Source organism: Falco peregrinus, chromosome 16 (genome assembly GCF_023634155.1).
Source record: "Falco peregrinus isolate bFalPer1 chromosome 16, bFalPer1.pri, whole genome shotgun sequence".
Lineage (NCBI taxonomy): Eukaryota > Metazoa > Chordata > Aves > Falconiformes > Falconidae > Falco > Falco peregrinus.
Genome location: NC_073736.1, coordinates 5,554,724 through 5,569,777, shown reverse-complemented (window position 1 = coordinate 5,569,777; position 15,054 = coordinate 5,554,724). Strand labels below are relative to the sequence as shown.

Below are 15,054 nucleotides of genomic sequence, written 5' to 3'. Positions count from 1 at the left end.
TGTACTACAGCTCACACTCACGTTTATCTCAGAAGCCAAATGACCCTTCAGGCTGGATTTTCTTACAGGATTTTCGGGTTATAAACCATGTCTGTAACAATCGACTTGCTGCTTTCGGCTGATCTGGCACTTGCTGGGAGTGCTTTTCTTTTCGGAAGCTGGTTGTTTTTTTTTTTTAATTCCTTCTATGAATATATGATTAGAACAAGAAGGGAGGCCGGTACATTAAACTGCATCTTAAAAGAGAAATAGATGATAACTTTATATAAAAGCCACTCAGTAAAAAATACCGCAGCTCCCAACCTGGGCATGGGGAAATGCAGGGAATTTGCATTTGACTTGGATAAAACAGCCGCATCTGCCATCAGCATTGACTCTGCTGTGTCCCATGTCTCCACGCTCACACTGCAGAAACCTTGGATAAGATTTTTTTAAGCTTAAGCTCCTTGCAGAGGCAGGGAGAAGAGAAGCCTGGCAGCATCTCCCAGGGATGGAGACACGAGACTCCCCCTACCAGGAGCCGCGACTCGGCTCTTTCTCAGCCGTTCCTGTTAGTGGGGGTCGCATGTGGCCACGTTGGGCTCACGGCCCTGCTGGTACCTGTGCCCCACAGACAAGGACTTTAATTTCCCAGGGCGAGGACTTTAATTAGATAAAATAGACTAGCCAGGATAAATGGAAAATTGATCAGCACAGCGCTAAGGGTAGAAACCCCATTAATTACCTGAACGGTGCTCGCTAGGTAGAACATCTCCCTTTGCGGCACCCGTCCCCGCTTATTACAGTGCCATAAACATGGAAAAGCACCACAGAGATGACACAGCATCATCACAAGCCTTCAGCCACGTGTCTGAGAGATGCTGGCAGCAAGAAAGCCCTCGCCTCCCCCAATGCACCTCCCCTCCATATCTGAAGGTTTTATTTGTTCGTTAGCATTTTTTATTTGCATTCAGAGGCTTAATGAGACGGCCATCCTTGTGTTAACAAAAGTCAGCCACTGGGGAAGAGCCCATCAGGGGCTGTAAAGCGATGTGTAACTGCTGCAGCTTCTTCCTGACCAGGCTTTGATGGTGCTTGACCACTATTTAAAAGGGAAAGTTACAGATTCCCAAGCAGTTCATCGCAGCTAATTAGTCTTTTTCTTTTAAAGTTTGCTCGGCAGCTGCCCAATGCTGCCAGCACATCCCTTTCCCGCATCCCCCCTGCAGCTGCCAGGGCGTGGGGCACCCCATGGCTGTGGGCAGGTCCCGTGGGGCAGCTGAGGGGCAAAGCAAAGCCCCCATGTAGCATCTGGGGAGGCTGCCCCTGGCTCAGCCCGGCCAGGTGATTTCCAGTGGATAACGGGCTGGCACTGGGATGGAGACCACATTCTGCTCCTACTATGGGACCTTTGCTGCCCCCAAAAGCAGCGGCACAGCCCCCTGCCCAGCACCCGGCAGGTCCCCACTCATGCCCTGCTCTGTCACCACCAGCCCCCCACCCATAAAAACAAACTTGACCCCAGGGCGCTTGCTCTGCCTTGCCTGGGATGTGGCCCGTGATTCATTTCAACTGCCAAAGCCCTGTGTTGACATTGAAAGGGGTGTTATCGCGGCGCTGCTACGCCGGGGCGAGGGTGTACCTGTTGGTATAAGAACAACGCCGCAGCACTACCCACACCGGCAGAGCCCAGCCGAGGCCAGCACTGCCACCGAGACGCCAACATGAAGCGTCTCCTCCTCCTCGCCGTGCTCTGCTTCTCCCTGGCCAGCAGCTTGAAAAGGTAAGGGGGTCCCCATGGTGCAGCCCAGCACCCTGGGTTCTTGGGGGGGCTTCGCTCCCAGGGTCCTGCCAACGTCGAGCGCGGCAGCGATGATGGGGCAGAGCTGAGCTGCCCCGGCACAGACACCCTGCGGCTGCACCGAGTGCGGGGACCATGCGGTGGTTGCTGGTCGCTCCCATCGGCTCTGCGGCCATCTCCATCCCTCCGGGCAGACCCCACCAGTGGCAGTGGGCTGCGGAGAGGTTTGCAGACCCTGTCAGAGGAGAGGTTTGTAGACGCTAGCAGCAGCAGCAGGCTGCAGAGAGGTTTGCAGACCCCGTCAGAGGAGAGGTTTGCAGACCCCGTCAGAGGAGAGGTTTGCAGACCCCGTCAGAGGAGAGGTTTGCAGACCCCGTCAGAGGAGAGGTTTGCAGACCCCGTCAGAGGAGAGGTTTGCAGACCCCAGCAGCAGCAGGCTGCAGAGAGGTTTGCAGGATGAGCTGCCGTTCACAGCTGAGGTCTGTGCAAGCAGACAGGGCAAACGCATGAATTCACCTTGGCCTCGGTCCCCTCTCCCAGCCTGAAGGTCCTTTTCCATCAGTCACGTTGAGCTCCTGCCCGCCCCATTGCTGCCTGCCAGCTGTGCCCCGACCTGCTGTCTCTGAAAACAGATCAACCCCCCCCCCCCATTTTGCTGTGCCTTGGCTAGGAAGCACTGTGGTGGGGGATGCGGGGAAGCAGGCTGTGGACCTGCATCCTGGTGGTGCTGGGACCCTCAGGGTGGACATGGGAACCGCAGGACACTTGCAGCGCCCGCAGCCCCGGTGGGTGACCAGGACCCTTGCTCCCCCAGGGTGACCCTGGTGCGGCAGCGCTCCCTGCGGAAGGTGATGCGGGACCACGGGCAGTTCTCCCACTTCTGCAAAGCCCACAAGCTCGACATGATCGAGTACACCGAGGACTGCAACGTCTTCAAGGAGGCCAATGAGCCCCTCATCAGCTACCTGGACGTAAGCAGGGCGGCACTGAGGACCGGGGGGTGCTGAGTCCCAGCAGTGTGCCGCAGGCACCCTGAACGCACTCGTTTGCGTGAGTGGTCCCCAGCGCCCAAGTGCTTCCCACGAAGCCCACGCCTGCTCACGGAGCACGCCTGCAGCCCGTGCCCAGCGTGCCAGGGCTCGCTGCCTGCCTGGCCCTTTGTTCCCGGGAATGTGATGATGAGAGGGGACAAGGCGGCGCATTCACGGCCGGTGCTGCCAGCGCTGCCAGCCCTCTCCTGCCCGCTGCCCTCCCCGAGCCCACAGTGCTCTCGGGCACACGGCGGGGACACAGATTTCTTCCAAAACTCGCACGTATCGCACGCATCAGGGGAAACCCCACCCCAAAGGACCCAGAGCCAGAGGGGGAGGGTATTCCCCAGGCTCATCCCATTCCCCAGGCTCATCCCACTCCCCAGCAGCATGACAGTCCTGTCCCCAAAGCCCCTGCCACTGTATGCATCCCAGTGATGAGGGTCCCCTTGGGGCCCAGCTTTCCCGTTGCACCCCACAGGAAGAGGATGGTGCCTGCCCCCACTGTCCTGCCTTTTGTTCTCAACTTGCCTTATTGTTCCTTAAATATTTGGCTCCTTTATTCCGCCTGGCATGATGCGTCTGTGTCCTATCAGACACTGCCCCCATGCCAGCCACCCCCCGCACCGAACCCCACCAGCCCTCTGCAGACCCCCAGCACAGGCATTCCTCGGCGTTCCGACAGCTAACGGTGGTCTCCTCTCCGCTCTCTGCCAGCTGGAGTATTTTGGGCAGATCTCCATTGGGACCCCCCCCCAGAACTTCACCGTGGTGTTTGACACGGGCTCCTCCAACCTCTGGGTGCCATCCATCTACTGTGTCAGCAAAGCCTGTGGTGAGTAGGGGCTCCCCGACCGGCCGTGTCCCCCCCGGCTGGCAGAGATGGGACCCTGGGTGACCCCCGGGGGTGTCAGCATGGGGTCATGCTGACCATGGGGTCAGCAGCACACACAGCCCGGAGAGCTGGGGAGGACCTCTCCGCCCAGCTGAGCCCTCCAAGGTCCACACAGATACAGCAATCTGGGGGGCAGCAAGCGCGGGGAGCCTCAGCGGGTTTGTTTGCTCAGGCACAGGCGGCGATCACACCACCAGGACCCAGCACCATCAGCCTGCGGGAGATATCGGACACTCTCTTTAGGCCATTCTTATGGGAGAGCCTTTAAACAAACAAGCAAAGATAATAGCACATAATATAGCTTGTCAGAAAAAGGCAGGGTGGCAAGAACAAGGCGGGCACAGAGAGCAGGGCGCAGCTCCAGGCTGTCTGCCCGGGGGCTCGGTGGGTGACAAGCACCGGGATTGTTGGTGCTGTTGGGGATCAGTCAGCCCCGGTGACTCCAGCTCGGCTGCCCCGGGACCTGGAGCATCTCTGAGCAGCCCCAGGGCTCCTCCGGTGCTTCCACCACAACCCAAGGTGGGCTGGGGAAAACAGCTGCATACAGCAGCACCTGCGGGGCTGCTTCTGTCCCTAACACTGATCTTCAGGTCTCACAGGAATGTCGCACACGCTGACCCCGCTCCCCTTCACAACCCTCGCACCTTTCAGGCGCGTTGAAACGGGTTAAGTTTTACCCCTCCTCAAAACACCAGCGTGCCTCACCGTCTCATGAGCAGCACCTTCCCTCGGCAGCGTGCCCCTGACACGGGCATTGCAATGATGCCACACAGCTTCGAGGCCAGTCGCTGTCACCAACCGTGGTGGCATCCGTGGCCGTGCAGATAAACAGCGTTTCTGCTGACGGCTCCCATCTCCCTTCCCAGCTGCACACAACCAGTTTCAGCCAGTCCAGTCCAGCACGTACCAGGCGGTAGGGACCCCCTTCTCCATTGAGTACGGCACCGGCAGCTTGACAGGCATCATTGGATCTGACCAAGTAGTCGTGAGTCATCTTTGGTTTCTCCTGCTCTGGGTAACGTGCCTGGGACTTGCCTACAGGCTCAGCATCACTGTCAAACCTCCTCCTCCCCGCAGATTGAGGGTCTCACCGTGAGCAACCAGCAGTTTGCAGAGAGTGTCAGCGAGCCGGGAAAAGCCTTCCTGGATGTCAGTTTTGATGGGATCCTGGGGCTGGCTTACCCCTCGTTGGCTGTAGATGGGGTCACCCCCGTCTTTGACAACATGATGGCACAAAATCTGGTGGAGCTGCCCATGTTCTCCTTCTACCTGGGCAAGTACGGACACGGCTTTGCTCTGGGATGTTGCTTAGACTCAGGCATTGCTTTTAAGGAACAGGAGGGGCCACTAAAATAAAGATGTTTTACTGACATAGTAAAGGGGGTTTTTGGTACCATGGCGAGCATCGCAGAGCTCAGGCCTTAGAAGAAAGCGAATGACCCTAAGCATTTGTGGGAAGCGAGCGGGTATAAATCCACCCCTTTAAAATGCGATGTGCGATGCAAGAGGGAGACAATCCCTCAGGTCTCCTCCTCTTCCCTCCAGGAACCCCGAATCCCCCCTGGGAGGAGAGGTGATCTTTGGTGGCTTTGACCCTTCCCGCTTCATGGGGACCTTGAACTGGGTGCCGGTCACCCAGCAAGGGTACTGGCAGATCCAGCTGGACAAGTGAGTGGTGCTGGTCAGGGAGGGAAGTGCTGGGCTGGGGCAGAAGATCATCAGGACAAGTCCCTCCTGGTCCTTCTCTCTTTCCTTCTCCTCCAGCATCCAGCTGAACGGGACAGTGGTTTTCTGCATGAATGGCTGCCAGGCCATCGTGGACACCGGGACGTCACTCATCACAGGTCCTACCAAGGATATAAAAAAATTGCAGAACTATATTGGTGCCACACCTGTGGATGGAGAGGTGAGACTGAGGGTGGGGAGAGGAGGGGGGCAAAGCCCTGAGACCCCCACCTCACTGGGAGGGAGCTCGACCACTGCCGAGCCACCTGGCTGTTTTGCAGTATGCCGTGGACTGCAACAACCTCGGCATGATGCCTGACGTGACCTTCACCATCAACGGGGTCCCCTACACCCTCGCCGCCCAGGCTTACACCCTCACGGTACGGCAGTGGCTCTGGAGACACAGGTGGCCCAGAGCCGCGTGTCCCAGAGGGTGACAAGCCACACTGCTTCATGCACGGGACCCGCAGGCACCATTCCTGCCTGTTCCCATGTGCACAAGGCTCTTGGGTTCGTCCCCAACTTTGCACTGTTCCTTTCCCCAGGACAAGTATGCTGGCACAGCCTTCTGCAGTAGTGGCTTCCAGGGCCTGGACATCGCCCCTCCTGCCGGACCCTTCTGGATTTTGGGTGACGTTTTTATCCGTCAGTTTTACTCCGTCTTTGACCGTGGAAATAACCGGGTGGGGTTGGCCCCCGCCGTCCCGTAGGGCTGTGGCATCCCATGGGGCAGGAGTGGAACAGGAGCCACCGGGCTGCTGCCTTTGGGCAGGGCAGGGTCACCTCACTGCTGCATCAGTGTCCCTGGAGGTGATGAAGGCACCCAAAGAGCCCAGGAGAAGTTCGGTCCATGCCAGGAAGCTATTTCATAATTGATATAAAAATGCCGTGAGCAGCTCTGTAATCTGCTTTGTAGAGTCTCTTTTAAACACAGGTCAATAAAAGCTTTAATAAAACAAAACCTGCCATGCTCATGTCGGAATCAGTGCAGCAGCAGCAGCCCCGCAGATCTCGGCTGGGTTGCACCAGAGCAATAACTCCTCCTTCCCCGTCCCCTGCCCTCCTCCCCGGCCAGCTAAAAGCCTCGGTGCACCCACGGCACAGCCCGGTGTCACCGCAGCTTCCCCGCTCTGGAGGGAGCCTTGGTGGTGCAGGAGATGGGTAGCACTGGATCCGAAAGGTCAGCCTCTGTGGTCCTTAGCTGGGATTTCCACAGGGGCAGAAGAGGACACTTTGTCCAGGTAGAGCAGAAAGTCCCCTGCGGCGGCTGTGGGCATCCCCGAGCTCTCCGCCGAGCCGGAGGGCAGGGCAGGGGCTGGGGAGCAGTGAGTTCACTGGGGAAATGTGTTGCTTCAGCAGGCTGAGCTGATGCTGGGTAACGAGGAGGTAACGAGGGGACTGGGGAGACACTGGGGATCTTTCTGTGCCGCAAAACTCCCGGAACAACCGGTGGTTTCCAGTGAATTTGGCTTTGATCCCCGGGCACTTGCAAAGAATCTATGGTTGGTGAGTGCTGGAAGCGAGAGAGGGCAAACCAGCTGGCAGGCTGCGGCCAGCGGCCGTGGGCTGGGCTGGCTCAGAGGATGGGGGTCTGGAGGGCCGTGGGGGGCTGCTGGCCCTGGGGGTCCCTGTGAGTCACTGTAGCGTGTGTGACTTGCTGATGGTGCAAGGGATGTGGGAGAAAGCATGAGCAATCGTGGCTCATGCGTGATGCATCCCAAGACAGGCATGGAAGGCTGTGAGAAAGGGAAGCGCAGTGAAGAGTTATTTTTATCCGCGCCTTTGCTCAGCTTTCCTCGCTGACGCTGACGTGAGGCCCTGCAGTGGGCTGGCATCGAGGTGCCGGGGTCCCCGCAGCCGGGGCCAGGCTTTGCTCCTGCTGCGGTTTTCCCAGATCTGAGCAGACTTCAGGGCTGGGTCTGAGTGCGTTGGAAAATTCAGTTGTAAACTTGTCGCCTGCAATGAAAAAAATTACCTGCCTTACTCAGAAACACTGATTGTGCCACTGACCAGCATATGCCTCCTGTAACTGGTTCCTGTATTGACTTCACCTCAGCTGCACCTTCCCCAGGCTCAGCGCAGATAAGATGCCAGGGCAGCTGGACAAAGGTCTCCTCTCCCTCTTCCAGCTTAACTCTCACCATGCCAAGGCGCTGCTGGGCACCCAGCCATCACTGCAGCTGTAGGCAGAGGAGCATACAGCTTCCCCAGCATGATAAGGGACCACCCAGTAGCCCCCGAATGCAGCGAGAGGTGGTCCAGCCTGGACTTAACCAAGATTTCTCCAGTGCCATGGGCTCTTGGGTTCACCAGAGCATCCCGTGCCTTCCTGGCATGTTTTGGGGGGTCCTCGCCAGCCCTCCTCCCCACACACAGCAGATGTTCCAGGGATGTTGCTCCAGCCAATATTGAGCATCCCAATAGGGAGCAATCTGACTCCCACTGGCCCCCGGGGAGCAGAGGTGCCAAACAGCCGTAGGGAACAGTTTGGTCACTTGGACGCCTTTTGCTTTCTTCCCCTTCCCTCACTCTCCCTGCCCTGTGAGCCTTGCCGCAGGGAACAGCCTGTCCTCTCCTTGTCCACGCAAGCCTTTCCTCTGGATGTGGCAGCCCCCAGCCTGTGTTTCGTTGTCTCTCAGCTGTGACATCTTCCTCATAGTCACAGGGCACGAACCCCACTCTTTTTCCTCAGAAGTGCTGACTCAGTGAAGCAATCAGGACTGGGTTGTAGCTGTAGTTGCAGGAACTGCTGAGCAACATCTTGGCCATCACCTCCACTTGGCCATCACCACCGCTCCCACTGCCTTCACCCAGGGTGAAGAACACGCCAGGAGCAGCGAGGAGAGCAGGAGCTTTGGGAAAATTCCTTTTCTTGTGAAATGAAACAAAAGCCGGAGCTGGTGCTGTGCCTGGGCTGCATGCCTTGATGGGTATGGCCCCTCCTGCCCGAAAGCAGAAGTGGTTGCAGGCATCAGCTGTAGCAATGCAACCACAAGCCCCATCTCCACTGGCATGGGGAGGCACTGATCATCTGATTGAGTGAGCAACCTCCATCCCACCAGGCTTGGGGGGACACGTGGAGAAGAATGAGGGCAGAAGTAGTCAGAGAGCAGGCTGGACAACAAAGTCTCCCTGCAAGGGCAAAGGTGAGGCAGCACGGTGAAAATAGGCTGAAAATGGGTTAGGAGAGACCTGCTCCAGGGAAACATCAGCCTCTTACCCACCGCTGGTGAGAACTGGCTCGGGTGCTCCTCCTGCTGCATCCCAGCTCCTCCCAGTGCCTGCCCTGTGGGGGGAAAAACAGATTTTTCTGGCCAGACAGGTCCTAAAATTACACCTGGGAATGAGGAGGAGAAGGGTTCCTCCTGCTGAGTGCAGTGTCTTCCCTGAGATCCCATAAGGGATGTCTACAGAGGAAAAAAATCTACAAAAGCGGGCAGCCAGTGTAAAAGCAAAAGCAGGTGGCTTTGGAGGGACCCTGTGCCTGGACATGAGGTCCCTCCGAGGCCACCAACAGTTGTTCAGGTTGAGGGAGCCAGGAGGTGTCACAGATGGGGGGGCTCACCCCACTCCTAGTGCAAATCCCAAATCCTATCAAATGCTTGGCAAAAGCCCAGGACCTGCCCTTGCATGGTGGGAAGAACAGCTTTGCAGCCGTGGCTAGCAGGTTTTCCCATGCCAGACAGCCCCGGCCACTAGCCTGATGCTCGCAGAAATGGCCAGAGGCTTCCTCGATTGCTCCATGGTGGCAGCTAAGATCCCTGAAATCCCACTTGCCGGCTAAACACATCCTCCAGGAGATGCCACCAGCTCTGGTTATGGGGGTTCCCATCCTGATGCGGTCCCCTCCTTTTAGAGTGCTTGTGGGGTGCTGGTGTTGGCCGTGGGTGCTTGGTGGGAGCCCCTAAGGACTGGGGGTTGCAGGGATGTGGCATGGAGTACCGCGGGGCTGCAAATGCTCCTGCTTCCCACCCTGCCCCTCTCCCACCTGCAAAAGGAGACAAAACTACGCCGAGCCCACAGCCCCCTCCAAGCCGCCCCTGCCCCTCCGCTCCCCCCCTCTGACCGACCCCCCAGCCCCACCTCGCCTGCTGCCATCCCTGCTCTGTCTCCAGCTCCCAAAGCCGCTTATCCCATCCCACGCCACCGGAGCTGCCCGAGCAAAGTCCAGGGTGGTTCCCACAGCCCCGGGGATGCTGCCGATAGCCCAGCTGGGCTTTTGTTCTCAGTTCTAAATAAATACCCCAGCAGGAGCGTAGAGAAGGGGTCCCGGGGGGGTGGGTAAAGGGGTCTGGATGTCTCCGAGTGAGAGGAGAAGCCAAAAGTCAATCCCAAACCCCAGCGGAGGAGGGGAAGCTCATTCTCTTTCCGCTCTCAGACCGAGGGAAGTGCCGTGACACCCCAGTGCCGCCAGTGGCTCCTATCCCCGCTCCGGCAGGATCTCGGCCCCTTTCTGCTGATGTCACGGCACGGGGCCCGCAGCCTTCGCGGGGCAGGCAGGAGGGAAGCAGCGCCAGGGCCGGCCACCCTCTCCTGGATCCTCCTCTCTCGCCTCTCCCCTCCCCGGGACTCCGCCTGGAGCGGAGCGAGAGCCTTGGCCAGCCGGCAGACGGATGCCCCGGCAGGTGAGTGCGCTGCCCTCCATCCCCTCCGCCCCCCCGGGGCTGTGGTTGGCACCATGGCCGAGCAGGGGACCCCCGGAGCAGCAGCCGGCGGGCACAAAAGGTTGGGAAACTCCATTTTGAGTTTTAAACCGCCTGGCTTCTGAGAAAGCATGCCGGCGCTGGCAAAAGGGCTGGAAAGTTTGTGCGTGCTGAGACACGAGGCTCTGCCTGTGCCAAGGATGATGCCCGCGGCTGGGCTGGGGTGACAGAGGGGGGTGGGAGACCCTGGTCCCCACGGCCGAGAGCCACCCTGGCAGGGGGGGATGAGCCGAGGGGAGCGGTGTGGGGCTGGCCAGCGCATCGGTGAAAAATGCAGGGATGAGGCTGTCAGAAAGTGTTTCCATCTGCGCCTTGGCTGGAGCAGAGCCTGACGCTGCCAGGCGGACAGGGCTGCTGAGACCGCCGGGGGATGCTTGTCCCTGCCTGGGGAGAGGGTCTGCTGGAGGTGCCCAGGGCTCCTGCCTGGGGATGGCCAGGCACAGAGCACGTGGGGACAGCAGGACATGTTGGGGACGCAGCCCGCAGGGAGCCTTTTGGGGTGCTCCCAGGCTGGGTGGCATCCCTGGGCTGTGCTTGGGGCACCCAAGAAAGTCCATCCAGCCGCAATCTTTAATAAACATAATTTTCCCCAGACCCCCGGTGTGGGCCAGGTTTGGGAGGAGAGGCTGCACTTTAGAGGGAGAGGCAGGGAAGTTGCTCACAGCAGCTTTAAATGGTGATGATTTGGTGCGGCGCAGTGGCATGTCCGGACGTGCACTGACACCTGGGGAGCCGGTGCCAGGCAGTGATGTGGGCTGGGCTCGGCACCGGCGTGTCTACACCCACCACCGCCAGGACACGAGCGCAGCAGGGTGCTGGCACAGACATGGTGCTGGCATGGCATGGATGTGGTGCTGGCATGGCACAGACATGGTGCTGGCACGGTGCTGGCACAGCGCAGACACCGTGCTGACACAGCACAGACGTAGTGCTGGCACGGCATGGATGTGGTGCTGGCATGGCACGGGCACAGTGCTGGCACGGCATGGACGCAGCGCTGGCACGGTGCGGACACAGCGCTGACATGGCATGGACACGGTGCTGGCATGGTGCAGACGTGGTGCTGGCACAGTGTGGACACGGTGCTGGCGCGGTGCAGACGTGGTGGCAGACAGGGCCCTGGGCTGGCCGGGGTGGGAGTGGGGAGAGGCTGTGGGGGGCCAGCGGCTGTTCCCACACCTCCACCAGCACCACGGGGCTCGCCGGGAGCTGGTCCCATCCCTGCAGCTGGGTGACCCCCTCATCCCACAGGGCCCGTCCATGGATGCCAGCAAGAAGGTGGACCTGAAGATAATTATCATAGGAGCTCTGGGGTAAGGAGTGGCGCTGGTGAGGGGCGCAGAGCCCCACATGTGCACTGGCCTGGGAGCCTGTGGGTGTGCAGCCCCCGTCCTTGCTGTGACTGCCCGGCTGCGAAGCCTGACGCACCTCCCTTCCCTCCCACCAGCGTGGGCAAAACCTCCCTCCTGCACCAGTACGTGCACAAGACGTTTTACGAGGATTACCGCACCACGCTGGGCGCCAGCATCCTGACCAAAGTCCTCGCGGTGGACAACACCCCCCTGAAACTGCAGGTGAGCAGGGCTGAGACTGCTCGGGGTCCCTGTCCCGCTCCCGCAGGCACGTGTGTCCCATCACGTCCTGCTGTCCCTACGGGTGTCCTGGGGTGCGGGGCTGGATTTGCAGGGCCTGACTTGCAGCAGCCCTGAGCATCCCTGAACTACACTGAAATCCCACATGAGTTTTGGGGGCTCAGCACTCCCTGAAGCTGGTCCCCTGAGCTTGGCAGAGCCCAGGGCTGCAAACACCCATGCCGCTCGTGTCGTGTGTCTGTACCCCTGCCCTTCTCTGCCCTAGATCTGGGACACAGGGGGACAGGAGCGATTCCGATCCATGGTGTCGACCTTTTACAAAGGCTCAGATGGCTGCATGCTGGCCTTCGACGTGACCGACAGGGAGTCCTTTGAATCCCTGGACAACTGGAGAGATGACTTTCTGGAGAAGGTCATTCCAAGGGAGCATGATTTCCCCATGGTCGTGCTGGGGAACAAAATAGACCTCTGTGATCGGCAGGTAAGGGCAGAGGAGAGAAAGCGGGGTGCCTTTGTGCCCCAACAAGCATACGAGTGCTGATCCTCTGCTGGCAGAACCAGCCTTCTTCCTCTGCTCACACGAAAACCAGGGCTCCCAGCCAGGGCGCTGCTGGGCACCCAGTGCTGCCGCCCCCTCCATGCCTCTCGGAGAGCATAAGCAGCAACCCCCACGCCACCCTCGGCGCAGAGACTGTCCCTACTGAAGGCAGCAGGAATTTTAAGCATCTCAGCTGCCTGCACTGCCAGCATCCTGCCCTCACCCAGCAGTGCCTGGGTGGGTGAGGAGGGTCCCCTCCGTCCCCTCCACCACCACCCCCGCAGCTATGGGCAGCCCTGCGCAGTGCTGCGCTCTGGCTCCAGCCGCTTTTCCCGCAGGTACCCAAGGAAATCGCTTCAGCCTGGTGCAAGGAGAAAGACATCCCTTATTTTGAAGTCAGTGCCAAGAACAACATCAACGTCGCAGAGGCTTTCGAGACCCTCGCGAAGCAGGCGTTAACAACGGTGAGCATCACTCCTGCACCAGCTCCGTGCCCGCAGCAGGGATTTGGATGGGAGCCGGATTCAGCCCGGGGAGCTGATCTGACAGACCCTCCCAGCCCACCCGCTGAGCTGGGATAGCTTCGGTTTATAACGTGTAGGAAAGCCCCAGGAAAAAGCGTCAGTGTTTCATTTCTTTAAATGGATCTTAAACCAGTTTTTTAGAAAAGAGTAAGACTTGCCATTTCTCTTCCCCACGGTGCGCCAGCACTGTCCTCTAGTGGCCAGCCCATGGGGACCTTCGTGTCCCCACGCCAAGCAAGCGGGGTGGCCTCACTCCTTGGCTGAGCTGGACGTTTTCTCCTTGGATTTTGTCTTTTATCACAAATCGGGACTGAACCGGTGCTCCCAGTCCTTTGCTCCACTCAGGCTGGCTCTGGGCTGATGCCACTCACTCCATCTCTTCTCTGTTTTTTTCCAGTATAAAGGAATTTTTGAGAGTTATTTAACCGACTCCATCAAACTCACTCCCAACAACAAGCCCAAGAAGAGCTGCTGCTGATCCCGTGCTCCAGGCTGTCCAGCGCATGCATGGCCCAGGCGTGCTGGACCCCACAACCCGAGGCTGGAGCCTGCCCAGGGGGTCTGTGCCCCCTGCCTGGCCACAGGGGCTGGCCAAGCCAGGGCGCAGGACGGCCACCGCTCGACGTGCCAGGGCCAGCTGGCTGCACAGCCCGGGGCTCACTGCTTCCCATGTCTCCGGAGCTGCTCTCCCAAACCAGCAGCCTCCCAAATCGTGGTCACGGTGGCCCCGTCCCCCTCAATCCACTGCCGTCTGGCACCCGAGCGGGTGATCCCCCTGCGGTGACAGTGCCAGGGAGCTGGGCAGCGCTCCTGAAGCCTTTCCAGAGACCATGACCTTGGTGAACCTTCTCAGTACACGGACTGGTGGCCCCATGGCACTCACAGCGCTCGTGGTGCGTATGGGCTGTCCTGGGGGGAGAAGTGGGGCTGGTGGCCACGGCACAAGTCTGAGAGCAGCCAGGTCCCCTGCCAGGGTGAGCCACTGTGGACGTAGCCATTCTGTGCCTCAGTTTCCCCTGCTGTCATGCACACTCCCTGTAAACACCTTCCACCTCCTGCCTCACTGGTGAGGATCCTCAGTAAAGCACTTTGTCAGGGATTCCTTTTTTAAAAAAAGGAAATTAAATATTTCATTTTTATTTATATATATATGTGTGTCACAAAATGCTCTTGTGGTTCAAGCAGGTGGCTTGGGTTGGGGCACGGGACTCATGCTGTGCCATGGGCTGTGGTCCACGCTTCCCTCCAGCGAGGCCAGCAGCTCTGAGCCTGTGCCAGCTTCTTGGGGCAGGATCATGAATTTTGGGGGCAGATTTTTTTTCCAGTGCAAATTTTGGGTCAGAGGAGGGAGAAGGTGTCTGGGGCATCATTCAAAGTGGGTGTGCAGCAGTGGCGTGGGGGCCTGGCCGAGGTGGCTGTCAGCAGAGGGAGCCCACTGGGAGCAGAGACCAGCACCTGCTTCCCTTCTTGCATCCATCCTGTTCTGGCTCGGGCACCTTTGGGAAGATGTGTCAAGGCACAGGCTGGGGCTGCTGGCGCGGTGGCCATGGCCGTCATGTGCCACCATCCCCGTGGCCTTGGGGGCTGCAGCACCCCACTCGCTGCAGAGCTGCAGGGCTGGATGGACACAGGGAGACCCCCAGCTGGGTACCCTGCCCTATGGGTCTCCATGGGACCTCCCACCCTCTCACCACTCTCCTCCAGACCCATCCACACCAACCGCCGTGGTCACCCAGAGCTTCCCAAGGGCTGTGGGGGCTCTGCCCTGGCATTGCCCAGACCTTTCCACGGGCAGCTCACCCCCACCCAGGGCCACCGGGCTGGGACAGCGGCTGGGGACAGCACCCACCTGTGGCAGTGGCAGGGCACAGGGCTGGCAGGTGCCTGCAGGCAGGGCAAATCCTGAGCGAGGGCTCGGCAGGGCGGGCACGGGGGGCACAGCGCTGTGATTAGCCTGCCAGTCTCTGGAAAGGCACGTAGGTGTTCCCACCCTCCTCTTTACGCAACGCTCAGCCTGTTTATTTGGGCACCAGGCCGGGGAGAGATTTTGTCCCTTAATATTGGGAGGAGAGGGGCATTAACTATTTCCTCCCCGAGCTCTGCGTGCCCTTTCCCCCTGTATCCCCCAGGCAGCTGGACAACGGTACGTCCCCAGTGCTGGCTGTGCAGCCCCAGCCCTGGCCAGGCTCTGCAGCCTGCCTGGCCCCCCCTCACACCCGGCACTGCACAGCCCCCACCCCAGCACAGCTCTGGGCTGAGCATCACC

At 59.5% G+C, this 15,054-nt stretch overlaps 2 protein-coding genes and 1 long non-coding RNA gene across 5 annotated transcripts; 2 read left to right on the top strand and 1 right to left on the bottom strand.

Moving 5' to 3' along the window:
• Window positions 1-1,433: 1,433 nt before the first annotated feature.
• Window positions 1,434-7,400, top strand: CTSE (cathepsin E). The gene is made up of 9 exons (XM_005230378.3): window positions 1,434-1,762; window positions 2,595-2,751; window positions 3,529-3,646; window positions 4,573-4,691; window positions 4,784-4,983; window positions 5,252-5,374; window positions 5,471-5,612; window positions 5,713-5,811; window positions 5,977-7,400. The coding sequence occupies exons 1-9, from the start codon at window positions 1,704-1,706 to the stop codon at window positions 6,139-6,141; spliced, it is 1,182 nt and encodes a 393-aa protein (XP_005230435.1). The 5' UTR covers window positions 1,434-1,703; the 3' UTR covers window positions 6,142-7,400.
• Window positions 5,417-9,647, bottom strand: LOC129785782 (uncharacterized). 3 transcript variants are annotated; one of them, XR_008750012.1, is made up of 3 exons: window positions 9,515-9,647; window positions 8,652-8,717; window positions 5,417-5,553 (listed from the first exon to the last, which is right to left on the bottom strand). It is a non-coding gene; the product is annotated as an uncharacterized LOC129785782 (long non-coding RNA). The 3 variants fall into 3 exon arrangements; XR_008750013.1 differs by lacking the exon at window positions 5,417-5,553 and adding an exon at window positions 8,467-8,563; XR_008750014.1 differs by lacking the exon at window positions 5,417-5,553 and adding an exon at window positions 8,467-8,563 and having other exon boundaries at window positions 8,656-8,717.
• Window positions 9,648-9,923: 276 nt separating this feature from the next.
• On the top strand, window positions 9,924-13,933 carry RAB7B (RAB7B, member RAS oncogene family). The gene is made up of 6 exons (XM_005230331.4): window positions 9,924-10,056; window positions 11,386-11,447; window positions 11,582-11,708; window positions 11,992-12,207; window positions 12,603-12,728; window positions 13,186-13,933. Exons 1-6 carry the CDS (start codon window positions 10,045-10,047, stop codon window positions 13,264-13,266), a joined length of 624 nt encoding a protein of 207 aa, XP_005230388.2. The 5' UTR covers window positions 9,924-10,044; the 3' UTR covers window positions 13,267-13,933.
• The last annotated feature ends 1,121 nt before the right edge of the window (window positions 13,934-15,054 follow it).